The sequence below is a fragment of the Acomys minous genome (genome assembly GCF_964271855.1).
Source record: "Acomys minous genome assembly, chromosome: 6".
Taxonomy (NCBI): Eukaryota; Metazoa; Chordata; class Mammalia; order Rodentia; family Muridae; genus Acomys; species Acomys minous.
The window spans coordinates 120,134,514-120,150,245 of NC_140487.1; the positions used below are offsets into that span (position 1 = coordinate 120,134,514).

Here is a 15,732-nt window from a genome sequence, read left to right on the forward strand (position 1 = left end):
CTGGTCCTACAAAGCAAGTCCAGGACAGGCAAGGCTACACAGAGAAATCCTGTCTTAAAAAAACCAACAAAACAAAACAAGACAGTGTTTCTCTGTGTAGCCTTGGCTGTCCTGGACTTTGTAGACCAGGCTGGCCTCGAACTCACAGCAATTCACTTGCCTCTGCCTCCTAAATGCTGGGATTAAAGGTGTGCATAATCGTGCCCTGCTCCAGTTGGATTTTCAAAGTGACTGTACAAGTTTGGACTCCCAAGGGGTCAAGGACACCATGAGAGAAAACCTACAGAACTGCTGGGCATGGTGGCACATGCCTTTAATCCCAGCACTTGGGAGGCAGAGGTAGATGGTCTACAAGTGAGCCCAGGACAGCCAAGGCTACACAGAGAAACCCTGCCTCAAAAAACCAAGGGAAAAGAAAAAGAAAAGCTACAGAATCAACTAAGCAGGCCACGTAGACACTGAACCACCAATAAGGGAGCATGCATAGGACTGACCTAGGCTCTCTGCACACATGTAGCAGTTCACCACTTTCATGTGTGACTCCTAACAGAGGGAGCAGGGTCTGTCTCTGTTGCCTTTCTTTGGGGTTCTTTCCCTCTACTGGGCTGCCTCTTCTAGGCCCCGTAGGAGACATGCCCAGACATATGGCGGCAACTTGATATGGGAAGGCAGGTTGATATCCATGGAAGGCCTCTGGTTTTAAGAGAAATTGAAGAGTATTGAATGTGATAGGGGAGTCCTAGGAGAAGTGGAGGGAGAGAAAACTACAGTCTAAGTGTGTGTGTGTGTGTGTGTGTGCTCTGGAGACTGGGTTCTCTGGGTAACAGCCTTGGCTTTCTTGGTCTCACTTTGTAGATCAGGCTAGCCTCAAACTCCCAGAAACCTGCCTGCCTCTGCCTCCCAAAGTACTAGGATTAAAGAGGTGTGCCACCATGCCTGGCAATTAAAAAAGATCCAGTTCTGTGGACCTTGAGAAACAGACACTCTGTGGGTTCAAGGCCAGCTTTGTATACAAAGTGACTTCCAGGACAGCCCGAGCTACATGGTGAGAGTCTGTCCTTAAACAAAGCAAAAAGAGGGAACGAAGGAAGAAATGAAAAAGAAAGCGAAGCCTTTAATTCTAGCCGTCAGGGTGGCAGGGCTTGATGCAGTTCGTGAGTTCAAGCCCAGCCTGGTCTACAAAGCCAGTCCAAGACAGACACAGATACACAAAAGAACTGTGTGAGAACATCAAAAAATGAGAGAGAGAGAGAGAGAGAGAGAGAGAGAGAGAGAGAGAGAGGGAGAGAAATATTGGTGCCAGACCCAATACCATCGGATCTGTTTTAACTTCCCCTCAGCCAACCTGACAGCTCAATTGCACACTGTAGCCTGAATATGCTACATTACAATATGACTTGCTCACATATGACAGAAAACCTTTGCACATAACCCACCAGACAGCCACACCAGCAGGATGTAACAGAGGCAAAGGCTGGGAGGAAGGAACAGAATGGCAGTAAGACTCCAAGATGTTTAAGGCAGAGAGGGAGTTCTGCAGTTTGAGCCTTGTTGATAAACAGTTCATTATCTTCCACCCCTAAAGCCACAGGACTCTCCTGACCTTGAACCTCTGAACCAGTTGAGGTCACTGACTGAGGACTCCAAATATCCCTCTTCAGGTTTCCGGGGTCTGGTTACTCCTTTACAGCTACCATGATGGAGACACATTCGCTAGTCAGTCCTCCCCAGAGCTGTGTTAACATGATTGTCCTGCTGACTCCAAATCATTTGAAAATGCATAAATTGCTTTTACCACTCCAGAAAATATGGGGCCCATCCATCATCCCACTGTTTTTTTTGTTGCTGCTGCTGTGTTTTAGGGTTGTTTTTTGATTCTTCCTGAGACAGGATTTCTCTATGTAGCCTTGGCTGTCCTGGACTCACTTTGTAGACCAGGCTGGCCTTGAGCTCACAGCGGATCTGCCTGCCTCTGCCGCCCGGCCTTGTTTTGTTTTTTTTTTAATGTCAAATTCAATCTCTTTAATGTGAATGCCACTACACACCATTTTTATTTCCAAAACGCTGAATGCTACGTGAAGCCGTGTGCTCAGGACCCATTGATGACACTGCTTCCTATCATGCTATGACCCGGCCCTGATTTGAGACTGACCTGATTAGAGTAATGGGGAAGGAAACCACAGACACAGGTACAGAAATGTGGTGAATGGGTTGTGTGCACTGATGGAGACAACACCTCGCAGAAGCTCAACACATTTATTGAGGCAATCCACAGAGAGGGCTAGCTTATCAAGGTAGAGGATTTCTATGGGGAACAGACTCAAGCTGCATTAATCCTGGAGAAGAAAACATTGGTTGTCACTTTCTATACAAAGGGCACATTGATTTTCTGCATCAGGGGAGGAGGACTCTTTTCTTTCCAGGGTCTCAAGTATGGAGGTGCTTGATATATCAATGTTCTGGACAGCAGTGCATTTCACCAATTCCCAATACTAGGCGTCATTTCTCGGTCCCAGCATCAACCTTAGCACATTTGGTGCTGGACAATGGCAACTTTAGGTCTCCAGGTCATAGACCAAGAACCCATAAGAGAAAAATAATCGGTTTTTATTAAAACAGACTTTCCTGGGTTGCCTTTTGGCCCTGAGTATATCCAGGAGATCAGGACAAACTAGGACAAATTTGTCTCTTCGAATATCTTCCATGTAATCATAGCAATCTAGAGGGGCGGGATACAGCTCCTGGGTCAGCTGGCTCAGCCTGGCTGTGTGGTGCAGGAGTTGCTTCAGGGCAGGCAGAAAGAGGTTATTACCAGCAAAGCTGACCTTGGTGAGCTGGGAGCATTGGCTCAGGCCAGGCAGGAGGGCACAGACCTGGGAGTCTCCCATAGAACACCAGCTCATATTCAAGGTTTGCAGGGTGTCTCTAAGTCGCTCAAGGAGAAGCCCAAGGGGCTTAAGTAAGAAACCACCCAAATGTGTGGCACTCAGGTCCAGATGTTTGAGCTCACCAATGGCCGGGCAATGGGGCAGGTAGTCCACGTCTGCCTGTGAGAGGTGGCAGCAAATGATTGACAGGGTCTCCAAGGGCTTCTCCAGGCACCTGGGGAGAAAACAAGTGATTGGTTGCTGGAAAATGGTAAAGAGGGCTGATGGGATTGACCGGGAAGCAGATGACACTTCTCTCAAATTCATTCTATCTATATGATGGAGGTCAACTCAGGTCACACCTCCTGCTCTGCTGTCTGCTCACATAATACATAACACTCTAGTCTGAGGCCTGTGGGCATCACCGTGGGCATGGTTCAGGGAATGGCAGGAGACCACAGCAATGGCTGTTATCAAGCCAACATGCACATGCAGTCAGGACTGCCTACCCCAAACAAAATTCAGCATCTTCCTGTGGTGTCCCTAAGGTTCCCCGACTTCTGTTCCTCACTAAGGCCATGTCCCTGTTCCAACCTTCAACCCTAGTATTGCACATTTCCCATCTACTCAAGCCTTTCTAGACTCAGAAAAGCCTTTCACACAGGAGCAGTTAAGAATCATTCCTGTGCCTGCTCACACACGTTAGCACAGAGCTCATCTGCTCATAGATGCTGTGTCCCTAACACTGCTAGGGTTCCAGTGTCCAGTCCATCAAGGACCAGCTGACCTGCAGGAAAAGAGATGTGTCTCCCATCCTAATGTGGACACTGTCTACCATTCCTTACCTGATGAAGTGTACTGTGGGGACATAAACAGCTTTTAAGTTATGTAAACAGAGATTCCGCAGGCAGTGGAGTTGGGACAACTGAAAGCTCAACACATATATTCTCCCTATGAGTTCTTGAGGATAGTCCGTAGGCAACGGGTATACAAAGAGTCCTAGCGTGAGTGTGGAAAGATTTTTCATCTGGTGCAGGTAAGGTTCAAGAAAAGCCAACTCTTCCGTACACAGACAAGTCAGATGAAGCTCCTGGATACAGGCTGGATCTACAGACTTGAATATGTCTGTGAGAGTGGGGCTGGGCTGGTCAGAAATCAGCAGCTTTCTGCAGCAGAGGTGAGTGGAACCTTGGTGCTGATGGGCCCACTGCAGCACGCATGCGTCCCATTCATCCAGCTTCCTGTCCTGGAGCTTGAGATCAACTATCACCTTCAAAGACTTCTTCAGCCCAGAGTCAGGACAGCTCTCCACTGGCGGCTTCTGTGTCATGAGCTTTGGTAAGCACTCATCTTCAAGGGATCCAGCAATTAGACTCCAAACGTCATGGGGCGCATTCCGCAAATCGAGCACTCTGAGTTGACGCCTTGTATGGGAAACATGAACAGAATTCTCAGAAGAGAAGACACACCCGACATTCTGACTGATTCTCTTCCACACCACACACTCCAGCTAGTTCTTCAAACTCTTTGCTTGTCCCTTTGCCCAGAATCACACCTAGAGCCTCATTCTCAGTAAACAGGGATCTTTGTGTCTGCTCTGTGTCTACTCTGCTGTGTCCTCCACATTTTCCATGATTTGCCCAAGGGAATGAGATTGAGCCCAAGCCTCTCCAGTTTTCTAAGCTGATGCTGTCAGAAGCCTCTGACCTCCCATTAGCCAAATACTCCCTGTCCCCAGCTGTTCCTTCTCTGCACACAGAGCCTTCCTCCACCTTAGCTGATCTTGTTACCTGGAGGGAACCTTCTGTGCAGTCAGGACATGCACTCCCTCAAGCACAGCCTTCAATACATCCAGTCCGCTGTCCACTATCAGGGGTCCTATAGAAAGGCGTGGGAAGGGCCAGGAAGACACAATGACCCTCAGGATCTTTGTGTATCTCTTGGTGAAGGCCTCCTCCAACAGTGCTTGGAGGAGCTCCATGGGCAGGTCCTCCAGAGCAGAAACGGCCAAGGCCTCATCCCTCAGAAGACTCTGTTTTGCCAGCTGCAGGAGTGTGGGTGGGGCCCGATGTGTCATTGTGAGTGGTTTTCAAAAATCCCGATCCTGGGGAAGCACAAAAGCAGTGACACCATTAATGACAAGAAACTTAGGAAATCCTTCTGTCCACACGGAGTTGTGAGGGTCAGTCACCGCTGGGGTGATGGGAAAGAGCTCAGTCTATTTTTTCTTTTTTTTTTTCCTTTTTTGGTTTTTCAAGACAGGGTTTCTCTGTTAGCCTTGGCTTGTCCTTGACTCATTTTGTAGACCAGGCTGGCCTTGAACTCACAGAGATCTGCTCTACCACTGCCTCCTTTTTGCTGGGATTAAAGGCGTGCACCACCACGCCTGCAGGAAAAAGGTAGTTTTACTGGCACAGATGCCCTTATACTGATTTCAGAGAGAGAACTGGACACAAATGATGACCGGAATGAACCAGAGATCGAGAAGGAGCCAGAAGATTAGAATATATTCCCAAAGTGACTATGAGGACAAGCAGAGCAAGTCAGAGACACTGAAAAAAAAAAAGCCAGTTTTAATAAGTAAGCTAGGAGAGGAGTTTTAGCCAGAAGAGTGGTGAACCAGCCGGTCAGATTTAGAGAACGTTACAAGGGGCGACATTAACAGCAGTCAGTCTTAAAGGCTGAAAACATCCTAGACCTAGAAGAGATAATATGGAGGCCTAGATCATCAGACTGAGGCAGTTAGCCTCCAAGGAGACAATTATATTTAGCAAATAAAAGTTACTTTAACAGGTCACCACCATGAGCCTATGCCAAGAGCTGTCTGCCGGGATGTGCCATGGCTGCTTGGCCTCCATTGACTTTAAAGCCATAATTCTCCTCTCTAGCATGTGAAGCCTCTCCAAAGCTCCCTCATTCCCAAAAACCCATCCAATTCCAACCACGGCTTGGCTGAGCACATCTGACTAGGAAGGAAGCACCAGGAAGCCTGGAGGTTCAGGCCATGGTTTGATGATGAGTAGACTGCGCTCAACTCTCCAGAACCTCAAAGACATAAAAGGAAACAACCTGGTTCCCAACCTTCCCAGTCACCATTCTCCCAGCTGACCCTGCATGGAATAATTTGTGGAATCTGTGAAATGGGCATCATCATTAGTTTTTTTGGGTTTTTGTTTAATTTGTTGGTTTTCTGTGTAACAGCTCCGGCTGTGTTGTAATCCAGGCTGGCCTTGAACTCACTGAGATCCTCCTGCCTTTGCCTCCCTAGTGCCCACCCCTTGCTATCATTAGTTACTGACTTCAGTTGTTGCTTAACCCGTGTCCTGGCATTTCAGGGCAGGAGGGCTTCCAGATAACAGAGCCGGGCGTGGTGGGGCACGCCTTTAATCCCAGCATTAGGAGGCAGAGTCAAGCAGATTGTTGTGAGCTCAAGGCCAGCCTGGTCTACTAAGTGAGTCCGGGGCAGCCAAGTCTTCACAGAGAAACCCTGTCTTGAAAAACAAAAGCAAACAAAAAGAAACACTAACAGACTCAGCAAACCTTCAGTAGCCATCGCCAAGGTCAGCAAGTGTTTATAAAGCATCAGGAAAGGCGGGACTAAGAGATGGAGATAATTTACATGTTAGAGTCGGGAAACTCAGTAGTTCAAGGTCATGGTAGGTTACCACCTGAGCTCTCAAAAACTAGCGGAAGACAAGACAGCATGAAATATATTAAGAATAACATGTAATTCACACTTTTAACTTGGACACTGAGAGGAAAGAAGCAACTGCTTCATGCAAGTCGGAGAACATCCTGGTCTTCACAATGAGACCATGAAGAGACACTCAGAAAACTTTTTTTTTTTTTTTTGGTTTTTCGAGACAGTGTCTCTCTGTGTTTGCCTTGGCTGTCCTGGACTCACTTTGTAGACCAGGCTGGCCTCGAACTCACAGCGATCCACCCGCCTCTGCCTCCCGAGTGCTGGGATTAAAGGCGTGCGCCACCATGCCCGGCTTCAGAAAACTTTTGATGTTATAGAATCTCGCCGCTGGCTGATCTGGAACTTACTCCGTAGACCAGGCTGGCCATGAATTCACAGAGATCAGCTGTCCTCTGGCTCAAGAGTGCCAGGCTTAATTTAGCCTAAAGATCGGCACAAGCCTTTAATCCTTATAACACTAGCATTCCGTAGGCAATTTCTATGAGTTCAAGACAGACTTGTCTACAAAGCCAATTCCAGGGCTGCAGAAGAAAACTGTCTGAAACCCTACCTACCCTTTCCCCCCACATATAGAGACAAAACCACAGTGGAGGCACTCGAATGAGTCATATCTGTAACTCCACTCAGAATTTCCTGGAGTTCAAAAGTCACTGTGATATTCAGAGTGGATCTGTCTCAAAAATAAACGGGAACCACAAATAGACTCAAATAATGATTTGACATAAACAACACACCCTGCCTCTGATGGTGAGCCAGCCCTAAGATAGCTGGGAAGCCAGATCTCTGGGAATTCTAGACCATAAATAGGAAGTCCTTATCCCCTACCCCCCCCCCAAAAAAACCAGTAAACTTAAAAAGATATAAATGAGCTGTCATGGTGATGCACACCTTTAATCCCAGCACATGGGAGACAGAGGCAGGCAGATCACTGTGAGTTTAAGGCGAACCTGTTCTGAAAAATGAGTCTAGGACAGCCAAGGCTACAAAAACAACAACAAACAAACAAACAAACAAACAAACAAAAAACCCCCCCAAAAAAACCCCTAAACAAAAACCAAAAACCAACCAACCAAACCAAAAAACCATGTCTTGAAGAGACAAAAGCCAGGAAAAAAAAAAAAGATATAGATGATACATTGAGGTGAACTCAAGGCTAGACTCTGCTGGTAAAATGGGGTGTCTTGGTGGAGTTAAGGGACTTACCTGGTCTGAATAGAATAACAGGTCTCCAGATCCCAGCAGGGGTGGCAGTGACTCCAAGTTACTCCAGCTCCCAAGCCTAAGTGTTTCTTTAGCTGCTCTGACCCTTATATATCTTTCCTTAAAACCCTCCCCCTTTGCAGCCACAGGCTCCCAGCCTGAATCAACAACCAAAGCTGTATATCACCAGATCTGGCTAATTGCAAGGATTTAAATATATAAAAATAGCTAGGGTGTTGTTGGTCCACACCTTTAATCCCAGTACTCTGGAGGCAGAAGTAGGTAGATCTGAGTTCAAGGCCAGCCTAGTCTAAGGTGTGAGTTACATGACAGTCAGGGCTAAACAGAGAAACCCTTATCTCAAAATAAATAAAAATAAAAAACAAACACAAGGTATTGTGTTCAGAGAGAGGGATGCAGCCTTGGCTTCTCCAGTAGTGGAAAGTGTTTCTGATGGGTGAGCTCAGCACACAGCCTGGAGGATGTAAAATAAATAATGGGATACAAGGCTCAGATCCATGGAAATGTGGGAGGAGTTTCCTAACTTGGAGGTTTGGAGGTATCTTAGTGGGAAAGCCATTGAGGGGTTCAAAATGCAGCTTCCAGCATCGTGGGAAAGCAGGAAGCGAGCCGAGGTCATTGAGTAAGGAGGGAGTAAATGACGTATGTGGAGGCAAATACTGTAATGAAACCCATCAGTCTGTATGTTAACTTATGGAGTGTTTCCCAGGTTGTATGTAATGTGTCCACAAAAGGGTTTTAATACCAGTGGATGCCAGAAGAGGGCGCTGGATGCCCTGGAATGGAACCTGGGTTCTCTGGCACACCAGCAATCGCTCTTAGTCGTTGAGCCGTATTTCCAGCCCCTACAGTTTGTTCATTGTTTGTTTGGTTTGGTTTTAGAGACAAGGATTCTTTGTGTAGCCTTGGCTGTCTGGACTCACTTGTAGACCAGGCTGGGCTCAAATTCACAGAGATCTACCTGCCTCTGCCGCCTGAGGGCTGGGATTAAAGGCGTGAGCCACCACTGCCCTGCTGAGACTTGGTTATTGAATCAGACTGCAGACTCTGGCTGGGAGGGTGTGGCTACAAAGGGGAGGGACCAGTGGAAAGGAAGATAAGGGTCAGAGCAGCCAGAGAAACCCTCAGAGTCTTGGAGACTGAAGCCACAGCCTGCCTGTTCTTGATTATGGAGCCTGCTCACCAGTGGTCCCGTCAGGTAAGTCTCTCAGCTCCATCAGCATAACTGGCCTGGAACTCACAGAGTCTCCCATCTCAGCCACCTGAGGGCTGGTTAGCCAGACTATCCCACTGTGTTCTTGGTTATATGCAACCATTAAGTGGGTCATTTGTGCTTTCTGTGTTTGGTTGTCTGTCTGTCTGCCTGTCTGTCTGTCTGTTAGCTTGCTTGGTTGTTTTTGAGACAGTCTCAGTAAGAACCTCAGTTAGGATCCAAGGTAATTCTGGCTGGAATTACAGGTGCCTTTACTACTGATCTGGTTTTTATGTTATTTAAGGAATGCTTGGGTGTGCCTTTAATCTAAGTGCTAGACAGGGAAGCAAAGGCATGCTGTTCTCTTTGAGTTTGAAGCCAGCCTGATCTACCTAGTGAGTTTTAAAACCACCAGAGTTAAGACTGTGTCTCAACAAAAACAAAAATGATATCTACCAATCATGCTTGCTGGTTGATAGGTGGTCTTTTCTCTTCATTGACCTCAAGATGTCCTCAAACTTACAGAAACAACCTTCTTTTTTTCTTAAAATGTGTTTATTTTATTTTATCTTATTTATACAATATTCTTTTTTTTTGGTTTTTCGAGACAGGGTCTCTCTGTGTTAGCCTGGGCTGTCCTGGACTCACTTTGTAGACCAGGTTGGCCTTGAACTCACAGCGATCCGCCTGCCTCTGCCTCCCGAGTGCTGGGATTAAAGGCGTGTGCCACCACGCCCGGCTTTATACAATATTCAGCCTGCATGTATACCTGCAGGCCGGATGAAAGCATCCTATCACATTATAGGTGGTTGTGAGCCACCATGTCATTGCTGGGAATTGAACTCAGGACTTCTAGAAGAATAGTCAGTGCTCTTAACCTCTGAGCCATCTCTCCAGCCCAAACAACCTTCTTTTTATAAAGGGTACAAATAAAAGATCTGACCATCACTTGAAATTTAGCTTGAAATTTCCTGCTCCTTTTTCTTTTTTACTTTTTTATGGTGTGTGTGTGGGGGGGTCTGGCTTGAACTTCTGCAGATCTCCGGCTGTTCTGATGCTCAGAAGTATTCAGTTATGGCACTGAACTAGTGAGCTTCCTGCCTTCAGCGTGGAAATTACAACCTCCATCTCATAGGCTCCTCTTTCTTGATGTTTCATAAACAGTTACAGACCATGGTGGTGAATACTGGAAGTTCATAACTTTAGTGTTTCCTTCCTAACCTGTTCAGCTCTGCAGCTTGGAAAGCTCAAGGGTGGAGCCTACCTGCTACTTTCCCCAAATGCCAGTCCAGTCAATAATCAAGCATTAATCTCAATCACTGAAGATGCCCATGTCAAGGATTCCATCCTTGTTCCAGGCAGGATAGCTGGGTGAACAGAGACCGACAGGGTTTTCTTTTACTTCTTTGAGATCCTGAGGGGTGAGCACAGTCAAACCAAGGGCTGAACATTCAAGCTTTCCTGGTGACCCCTTCTCAGTGTGTTGCATTCGCCTGAGCTGTGTTTGGGATTGGATAGGGTCTTTGGAAACAAGAGTGTTTTGGAGACGTTACTCACCACAGAGAAGAGATTTATGGCTTTAAACCCAACACAGCCTGGCAGTGGTGACACATGGCATATGCTGGTGGTGCACTCCTTTAATCCCAGCACTTGGGAGGCAGAGGCACGGGGATCGCTGTGAGTTTGAGGCCAGCCTGGTCTACAATGTAAGCCCAGGATAGCTAAAATCTACACAGAGAAATCCTATCTTGGAAAAAAAAGAAAAAAAAAAAAGAAAACTTAATCCCAACATTTGGAAGTAGGTGACATGTAAATCTCTGAGTTCTAGGGCACCTTGGTCTATAGAGCAAGTGCTAGGAGAGCCAAGATACACACAAAGACACTGTCATAAAAAGAAAAAAAGAAAACAAAAACCAAGAGAGGGTAATCAGATTGGTAAAATGATTTCTCCAGCCCATCTGTGGTGATCTAGCTCTCTAGATCTCTGGTGGGGACAATGGCTTCCTAATTTTCTTGTCATTAATGGCACTTTTGTTCCATCCTTCTCCAGTGTCATTCTTTAAAACCTGTCACAATGAGAGTCCATGCCCCACTGACACTCCTGGAGCAGGCAAGACAGAGGCTACTGAGGGAGGAGGCCTTGACCATAGCTGCTGTAGAGTACCTGCCCATGCAGCTGCTCCCAGTCATATTTGAGGAGGCCTTCAGGTACAGACGCACAAAGATCCTGAAGGCCTTGGTGTCAGCCTGGCCCTTCCCATGCCTCCCTGTGGGCGCCCTGATAAAGGAGCCCCACCTGAAGACCTTAAAGGCTCTGCTTGAGGGACTAGATGTGCTGATTACACAGAAGGCTCACCCCAGGTAAGCAAGACTGGTTGCGGGGAGGGAGAGGAGGGCTCTCTGGGTGCTGAGAAGGGCCAACTAGGGACAGGAATATTGGTCAAAGGTAGATCAGAGGCTTCTGAGAGCATCTGCTTAGAGGGCTGTAGAGGCTTGGCAAATAGTCTCAGGCACCTGAGCAATAACGAGGAATGGAGACAACAAGAGAGAGCCAACACAGCCTGTGAGACTATGCCTTTCCCTGCCTCCCGCAAAGGTACAAGTGACTCGTGGTTGGAGTCGGAATTAAGGGGAATGGAATGGAGGGAAGTTAGACAAGGCTGAAGATGTCTTTCTGACAAAGACCCTTCTATTGAGATGGAGAACCTGTTCATGATTCTAAGCATAGGGAAAAGCGAAGGGAGACATGTGGATGAGAAGCGGGGTATGAGGTGTGTATTCTCTCCTCTTCTAAAAACGGATATATCCATTTCTTCCACAGTAGGTGCAAACTCAGGGTGCTCGATTTGAGGAACGTGGACCACGACTTCTGGGTCAGATGGGCTGGCTCTCGTAAAGGTGACTGCTCCCCGCAGGTCACGACACGGAAGCAGCCAGTGAAGACCTGTCCTGACTCGGGGGTGAAGGAATATTTGAAGGTGGTAACTGACCTCAAACACAAGGAGGGTAGTCATGACGAGTACACCACGTACTTGCTGGAGTGGGCCCGTCAGCGGAAAGGTGCCGTTCATCTATGCTGTAGGAAGCTGCAGATCTGGGACTCGCCCAACCCCACTCTCATAGAGACCTTCCAGATTATAGAGCCAGTCTGTCTGCAGGAACTGGAGCTGGATATTATGTGTGTGGAACACTTGGCTCCTCTCCGGCCTTACATTGAGCAGATGAAAAATCTTGACACGCTCACACTGGATGACATCACACGCAGTCACTACCCGAGGGATTCGGAAGAGCTTCAACGGAGAATAAGGACCCTGATTTCTCACTTTCCCAAATCTCACAGTATCCAGACTCTCTTCATAAAGGATGTCTCCATTATAGCAGGCCATCTGCCAGACTTCCTCAGGTAAGGAGAGATGGAGAGGGTCCGGCCGACCATAGAAAACACTTCTCTTTTTCTTTTCAGGTTAGTGGGTCCTTGACAGGTCAGGTCACTGGAACCCTAGCAGTGTTAGAGACACAGCATATCTGAGCAGATGAGCTCTGTGCTAACGTGTGTGAGCAGGCACAGGAATGACTCTTATCTGCTCCTGTGTGAAAGGCTTTTCTGAGTCTAGAAAGGCTTGAGTAGATGGGAAATGTGCAACACTGGGCTGAGGTGGGAACAGGGACATGGCCTTAGTGAGGAACAGAGGTCGGGGAAACCTTAGGGGCATCACAGGAAGATGCTGCTGAATCTTGTTTGGGGTGGGCAGTCCTGACTACATGCGCATGTTGGCCTGGTAACAGCCGTTGCTGTGGTCTCCTGCCATTCCCTGAACCATGCCCACGGTGATGCCCACAGGCATCAGACTAGCGTGTTATGTATTATGTGAGCAGACAGCAGGAGGTGTGACCTGGGTTGACCTCCATCATAGAGTTAGAATGCCTTTAAGAGAAGGGCCAAGCTGCCTCACTGTCAATTCCTCAAGATGCTTCAACACCATTTGTCTGAAACCAACCATTTGTTCCCTCCACAGTTTCCTGGATCATCCTTAGAGAGTCTGACCGTCACTTACTGCCACCTCTCACGGGCGGACTTGGACTACCTGCCCCCATTGCTTGAAGATTTGTGAGCGCAAACACCTGAGCCTAAGTGCTGCTACACTGTTACGTGATTTATCCCTGAAGCCTCCTTGGGTTCTCCTTGAGAGAGTTAGAGACACTTTGCAAAGTCTGGAACTGCAGTGGCCTGGGATAGGGGGACTCTCAGGTCTGTGCCCTCCTGCCTGCCCTGAGCCGATGTTCCCAGTTCACCAAGGTCAATCGATTTCTATGGCAATAAACTCTCTGCCTGCCCTGAAGCAACTGCTGCACCACACAGCCAAGCTGAGCCAGCTGACCCGGGAGCTGTACCCTGGCCCTCTGGGGTGCTACGATGGCATGGATGAAAGACTAACATACAGAATGGGACAGCTTTGCCCTGAGCTCCTGGATATACTCAGGGCCAAAAGACAGCACAAGAGAGACATTTTTGCTACAAGCCAACGCTACACGTGTTGTGGGTCCTTTCTCTACGAGACCCAGTGCTGTTTCTTCCAGCCCCAATGTGGCAAGATTGATGTTAGAACTAAGAAGTGGAAGCCTCTTATGGGGAACTGATGAAATCCTGAATGAAAGCACCCAATTGACAAGTGTCCATATGTCTAAGTCCCTCAGTGCCTGAGACACACTGGAAAGGCGGGGTCCTATTCTGATCCAGAAAATGGATGTTGCCTCTGCAGAAAGTATCAACGGCCACTCTCTCCTTCTCTAGGATTGTTGCATCTGAAGCTCCTTTCCCTGAGTAGATTGCCCCCTGTGTGGATTGCATACAATAAATGTGCTAAGTTTCTGGGTTGCAGGTGTGTCTCTATCAGATCACATAGCGCGCCCATTACCAGCATCTCTGTACCTGTGTCTGTCTTTTCTTCTTTGCTCATCACTAATCAGGTCAGTCTCAGAGCTGTGTAGGTCATAGCAACCTAGGGACAAGGCTCTAATCACTGGGACTCAGATCACATAGTGCTCAGTGTTTGGGAAGCAAACTGAGGTTAGTGCATTCCCCATCACAGGGGCTGAGGTTGACATGGAGAAGAATGGGATGAGAGTACATCTGTGTTCTGGAGTCAGAAAAAAGAGGATCAAGTGCATAGCAAGGCGGGGACATTATTTACAACATCAACACTCAGAGACCTATCACAGTGAGGACAGGGTGGAACAACAAACTTATTTTTTATACTTCCAGAACAGTTGAAATGTTGGCTCAGAAGAGCTCATCTCCTTTGGCGGTGAAACGTGCACTAACACCATTCAAACAGCGTCCTACGTAATCCAGAGAGAAGGAGACAATAACCAGGGTTTTCCTGTCAGGTCTTTGCAGGGGATCCCAACCTTTATGTGCAGTGCAATTTCCTTAAGGTGGTGGGGGTGACTTGCATCAGGATGAGGAGATGACCACAACCTCCTTCTTCACGTTGGTTCATCTTTCACATCTAGGCTGGGCATGATGCTTTGGACCTGATGCTGTGAGGCTCTGCTTCTCTGGCTTGTTATGGGTCTTGCTCCCTCTGGGGCTTCTGCAGTGCTGGGATTAAAACTATGCACTGCCATGCCCAGCTCTTTCTCTTACAAAAGAATGTGTGTTCCAGGATGCTCTTCATGAGGCACTGTGAACAGCCCAAGACAATTAGAAACATGGGTTTTCTGGAGGCACGCCCATAGAGAACAGAAGACTTTTCTGGATGGAGTCAAGATTGAAAGGGTGGGTGACTGTACAGGTGGTACAGGTGGTTTGAGTCTGGGTCAAATATTTCTAGGTTATTAGACCTGAATTTAATGAAGTGAAGATAAGGCCTCACATAGGTTTCCAAAATTATGAAGATACTTTTATTTAGAGCACTCAAACCAGTTAAGGCTGAATTGGACTTCTGTGCTTCAAGGTCAGATATAAGGACCCATACACCTGAACAGAACTGTTTACATTGGTTTCTGGAGGCAGAGAACGTACACTATTTTTCACAGATGGGTGTATACGTAGCCCTATGTATCCAGGGCTCACAGGTTGTTTTCAGTTGCTAGGTGCAAATTGTGGATAATTGTGTGTGTGCCTAGGACATGCACATGAAAGTGCTAAGATGCTGAGTGCATTGTTACAAGAGGGGAGGGTGCGTGCTGCGTGTTCACTTCAAACCAAACTGGGCACCACCTAGGCTTTTGCCTGTTTTTTTTTTTTTTTTCTGACTCAAAAGGACAGCTTCCGTTCTTACTGTCCTTGCTGGCCGACACAGACAGAGATGCAGCCTTAGCTATCTCAAGCCACAGAGTGTAGTGCATGGGATCAGCTCAGCTGGTGGGCTGAGTGCCTTTCATTATTTGATGCTATCACACTTGGTGGGGATTTTTGTTGTTTTGGTTTGGTTTTTGGTTTCATGAGACAGGCTTTCTCTGTACAGCCCTGGCTCTCCTGGATTTACTTTGCAGACCAGGCTGTCCTGGAATTCACAATGATTTGCCTGCTTCTGCCTCTTGAGTGATGTGATTAAAAGCCTGCACCACCAGACCCAGAATACACTTGGTGGGTTCTGGTTTTCTTTTGGGGGGGGTTATTTTTTGTTGTTGTTGTTGTTGTTGTTCTTTTTTTTTTTCCGAGACAGGGTCTCTCTGTGTTAGCCTTGGCTGTCCTGGACTCACTTTGTAGACCAGGCTGGCCTCGAACTCAGTGATCAGCCTGC

General features: G+C 47.4%; 2 protein-coding genes across 2 annotated transcripts in view; one reads left to right on the forward strand and one right to left on the reverse strand.

Annotated features, from left to right (window-relative positions):
• Nucleotides 1–7,879, reverse strand: part of LOC311599708 (uncharacterized protein) — a 44,006-nt gene extending 36,127 nt beyond the window's left edge. The window contains exons 1-4 of the mRNA XM_084785709.1: nucleotides 7,774–7,879; nucleotides 4,658–4,971; nucleotides 3,713–4,291; nucleotides 2,558–3,102 (exon numbers count right to left, since the gene is read on the reverse strand). Of these exons, the coding sequence (XP_084641835.1) occupies nucleotides 2,558–3,102; nucleotides 3,713–4,291; nucleotides 4,658–4,944 (1,411 nt within the window). The 5' untranslated portion in view covers nucleotides 4,945–4,971; nucleotides 7,774–7,879. The remainder of the gene's footprint in view (nucleotides 1–2,557; nucleotides 3,103–3,712; nucleotides 4,292–4,657; nucleotides 4,972–7,773) is intronic.
• A 936-nt stretch (nucleotides 7,880–8,815) lies between these two features.
• LOC311600476 (oogenesin-3-like) lies at nucleotides 8,816–13,210 on the forward strand. Its single transcript, XM_084787218.1, has 4 exons — nucleotides 8,816–8,989; nucleotides 11,034–11,344; nucleotides 11,805–12,386; nucleotides 13,000–13,210. The coding sequence occupies exons 1-4, from the start codon at nucleotides 8,960–8,962 to the stop codon at nucleotides 13,016–13,018; spliced, it is 942 nt and encodes a 313-aa protein (XP_084643344.1). The 5' UTR covers nucleotides 8,816–8,959; the 3' UTR covers nucleotides 13,019–13,210.
• The last annotated feature ends 2,522 nt before the right edge of the window (nucleotides 13,211–15,732 follow it).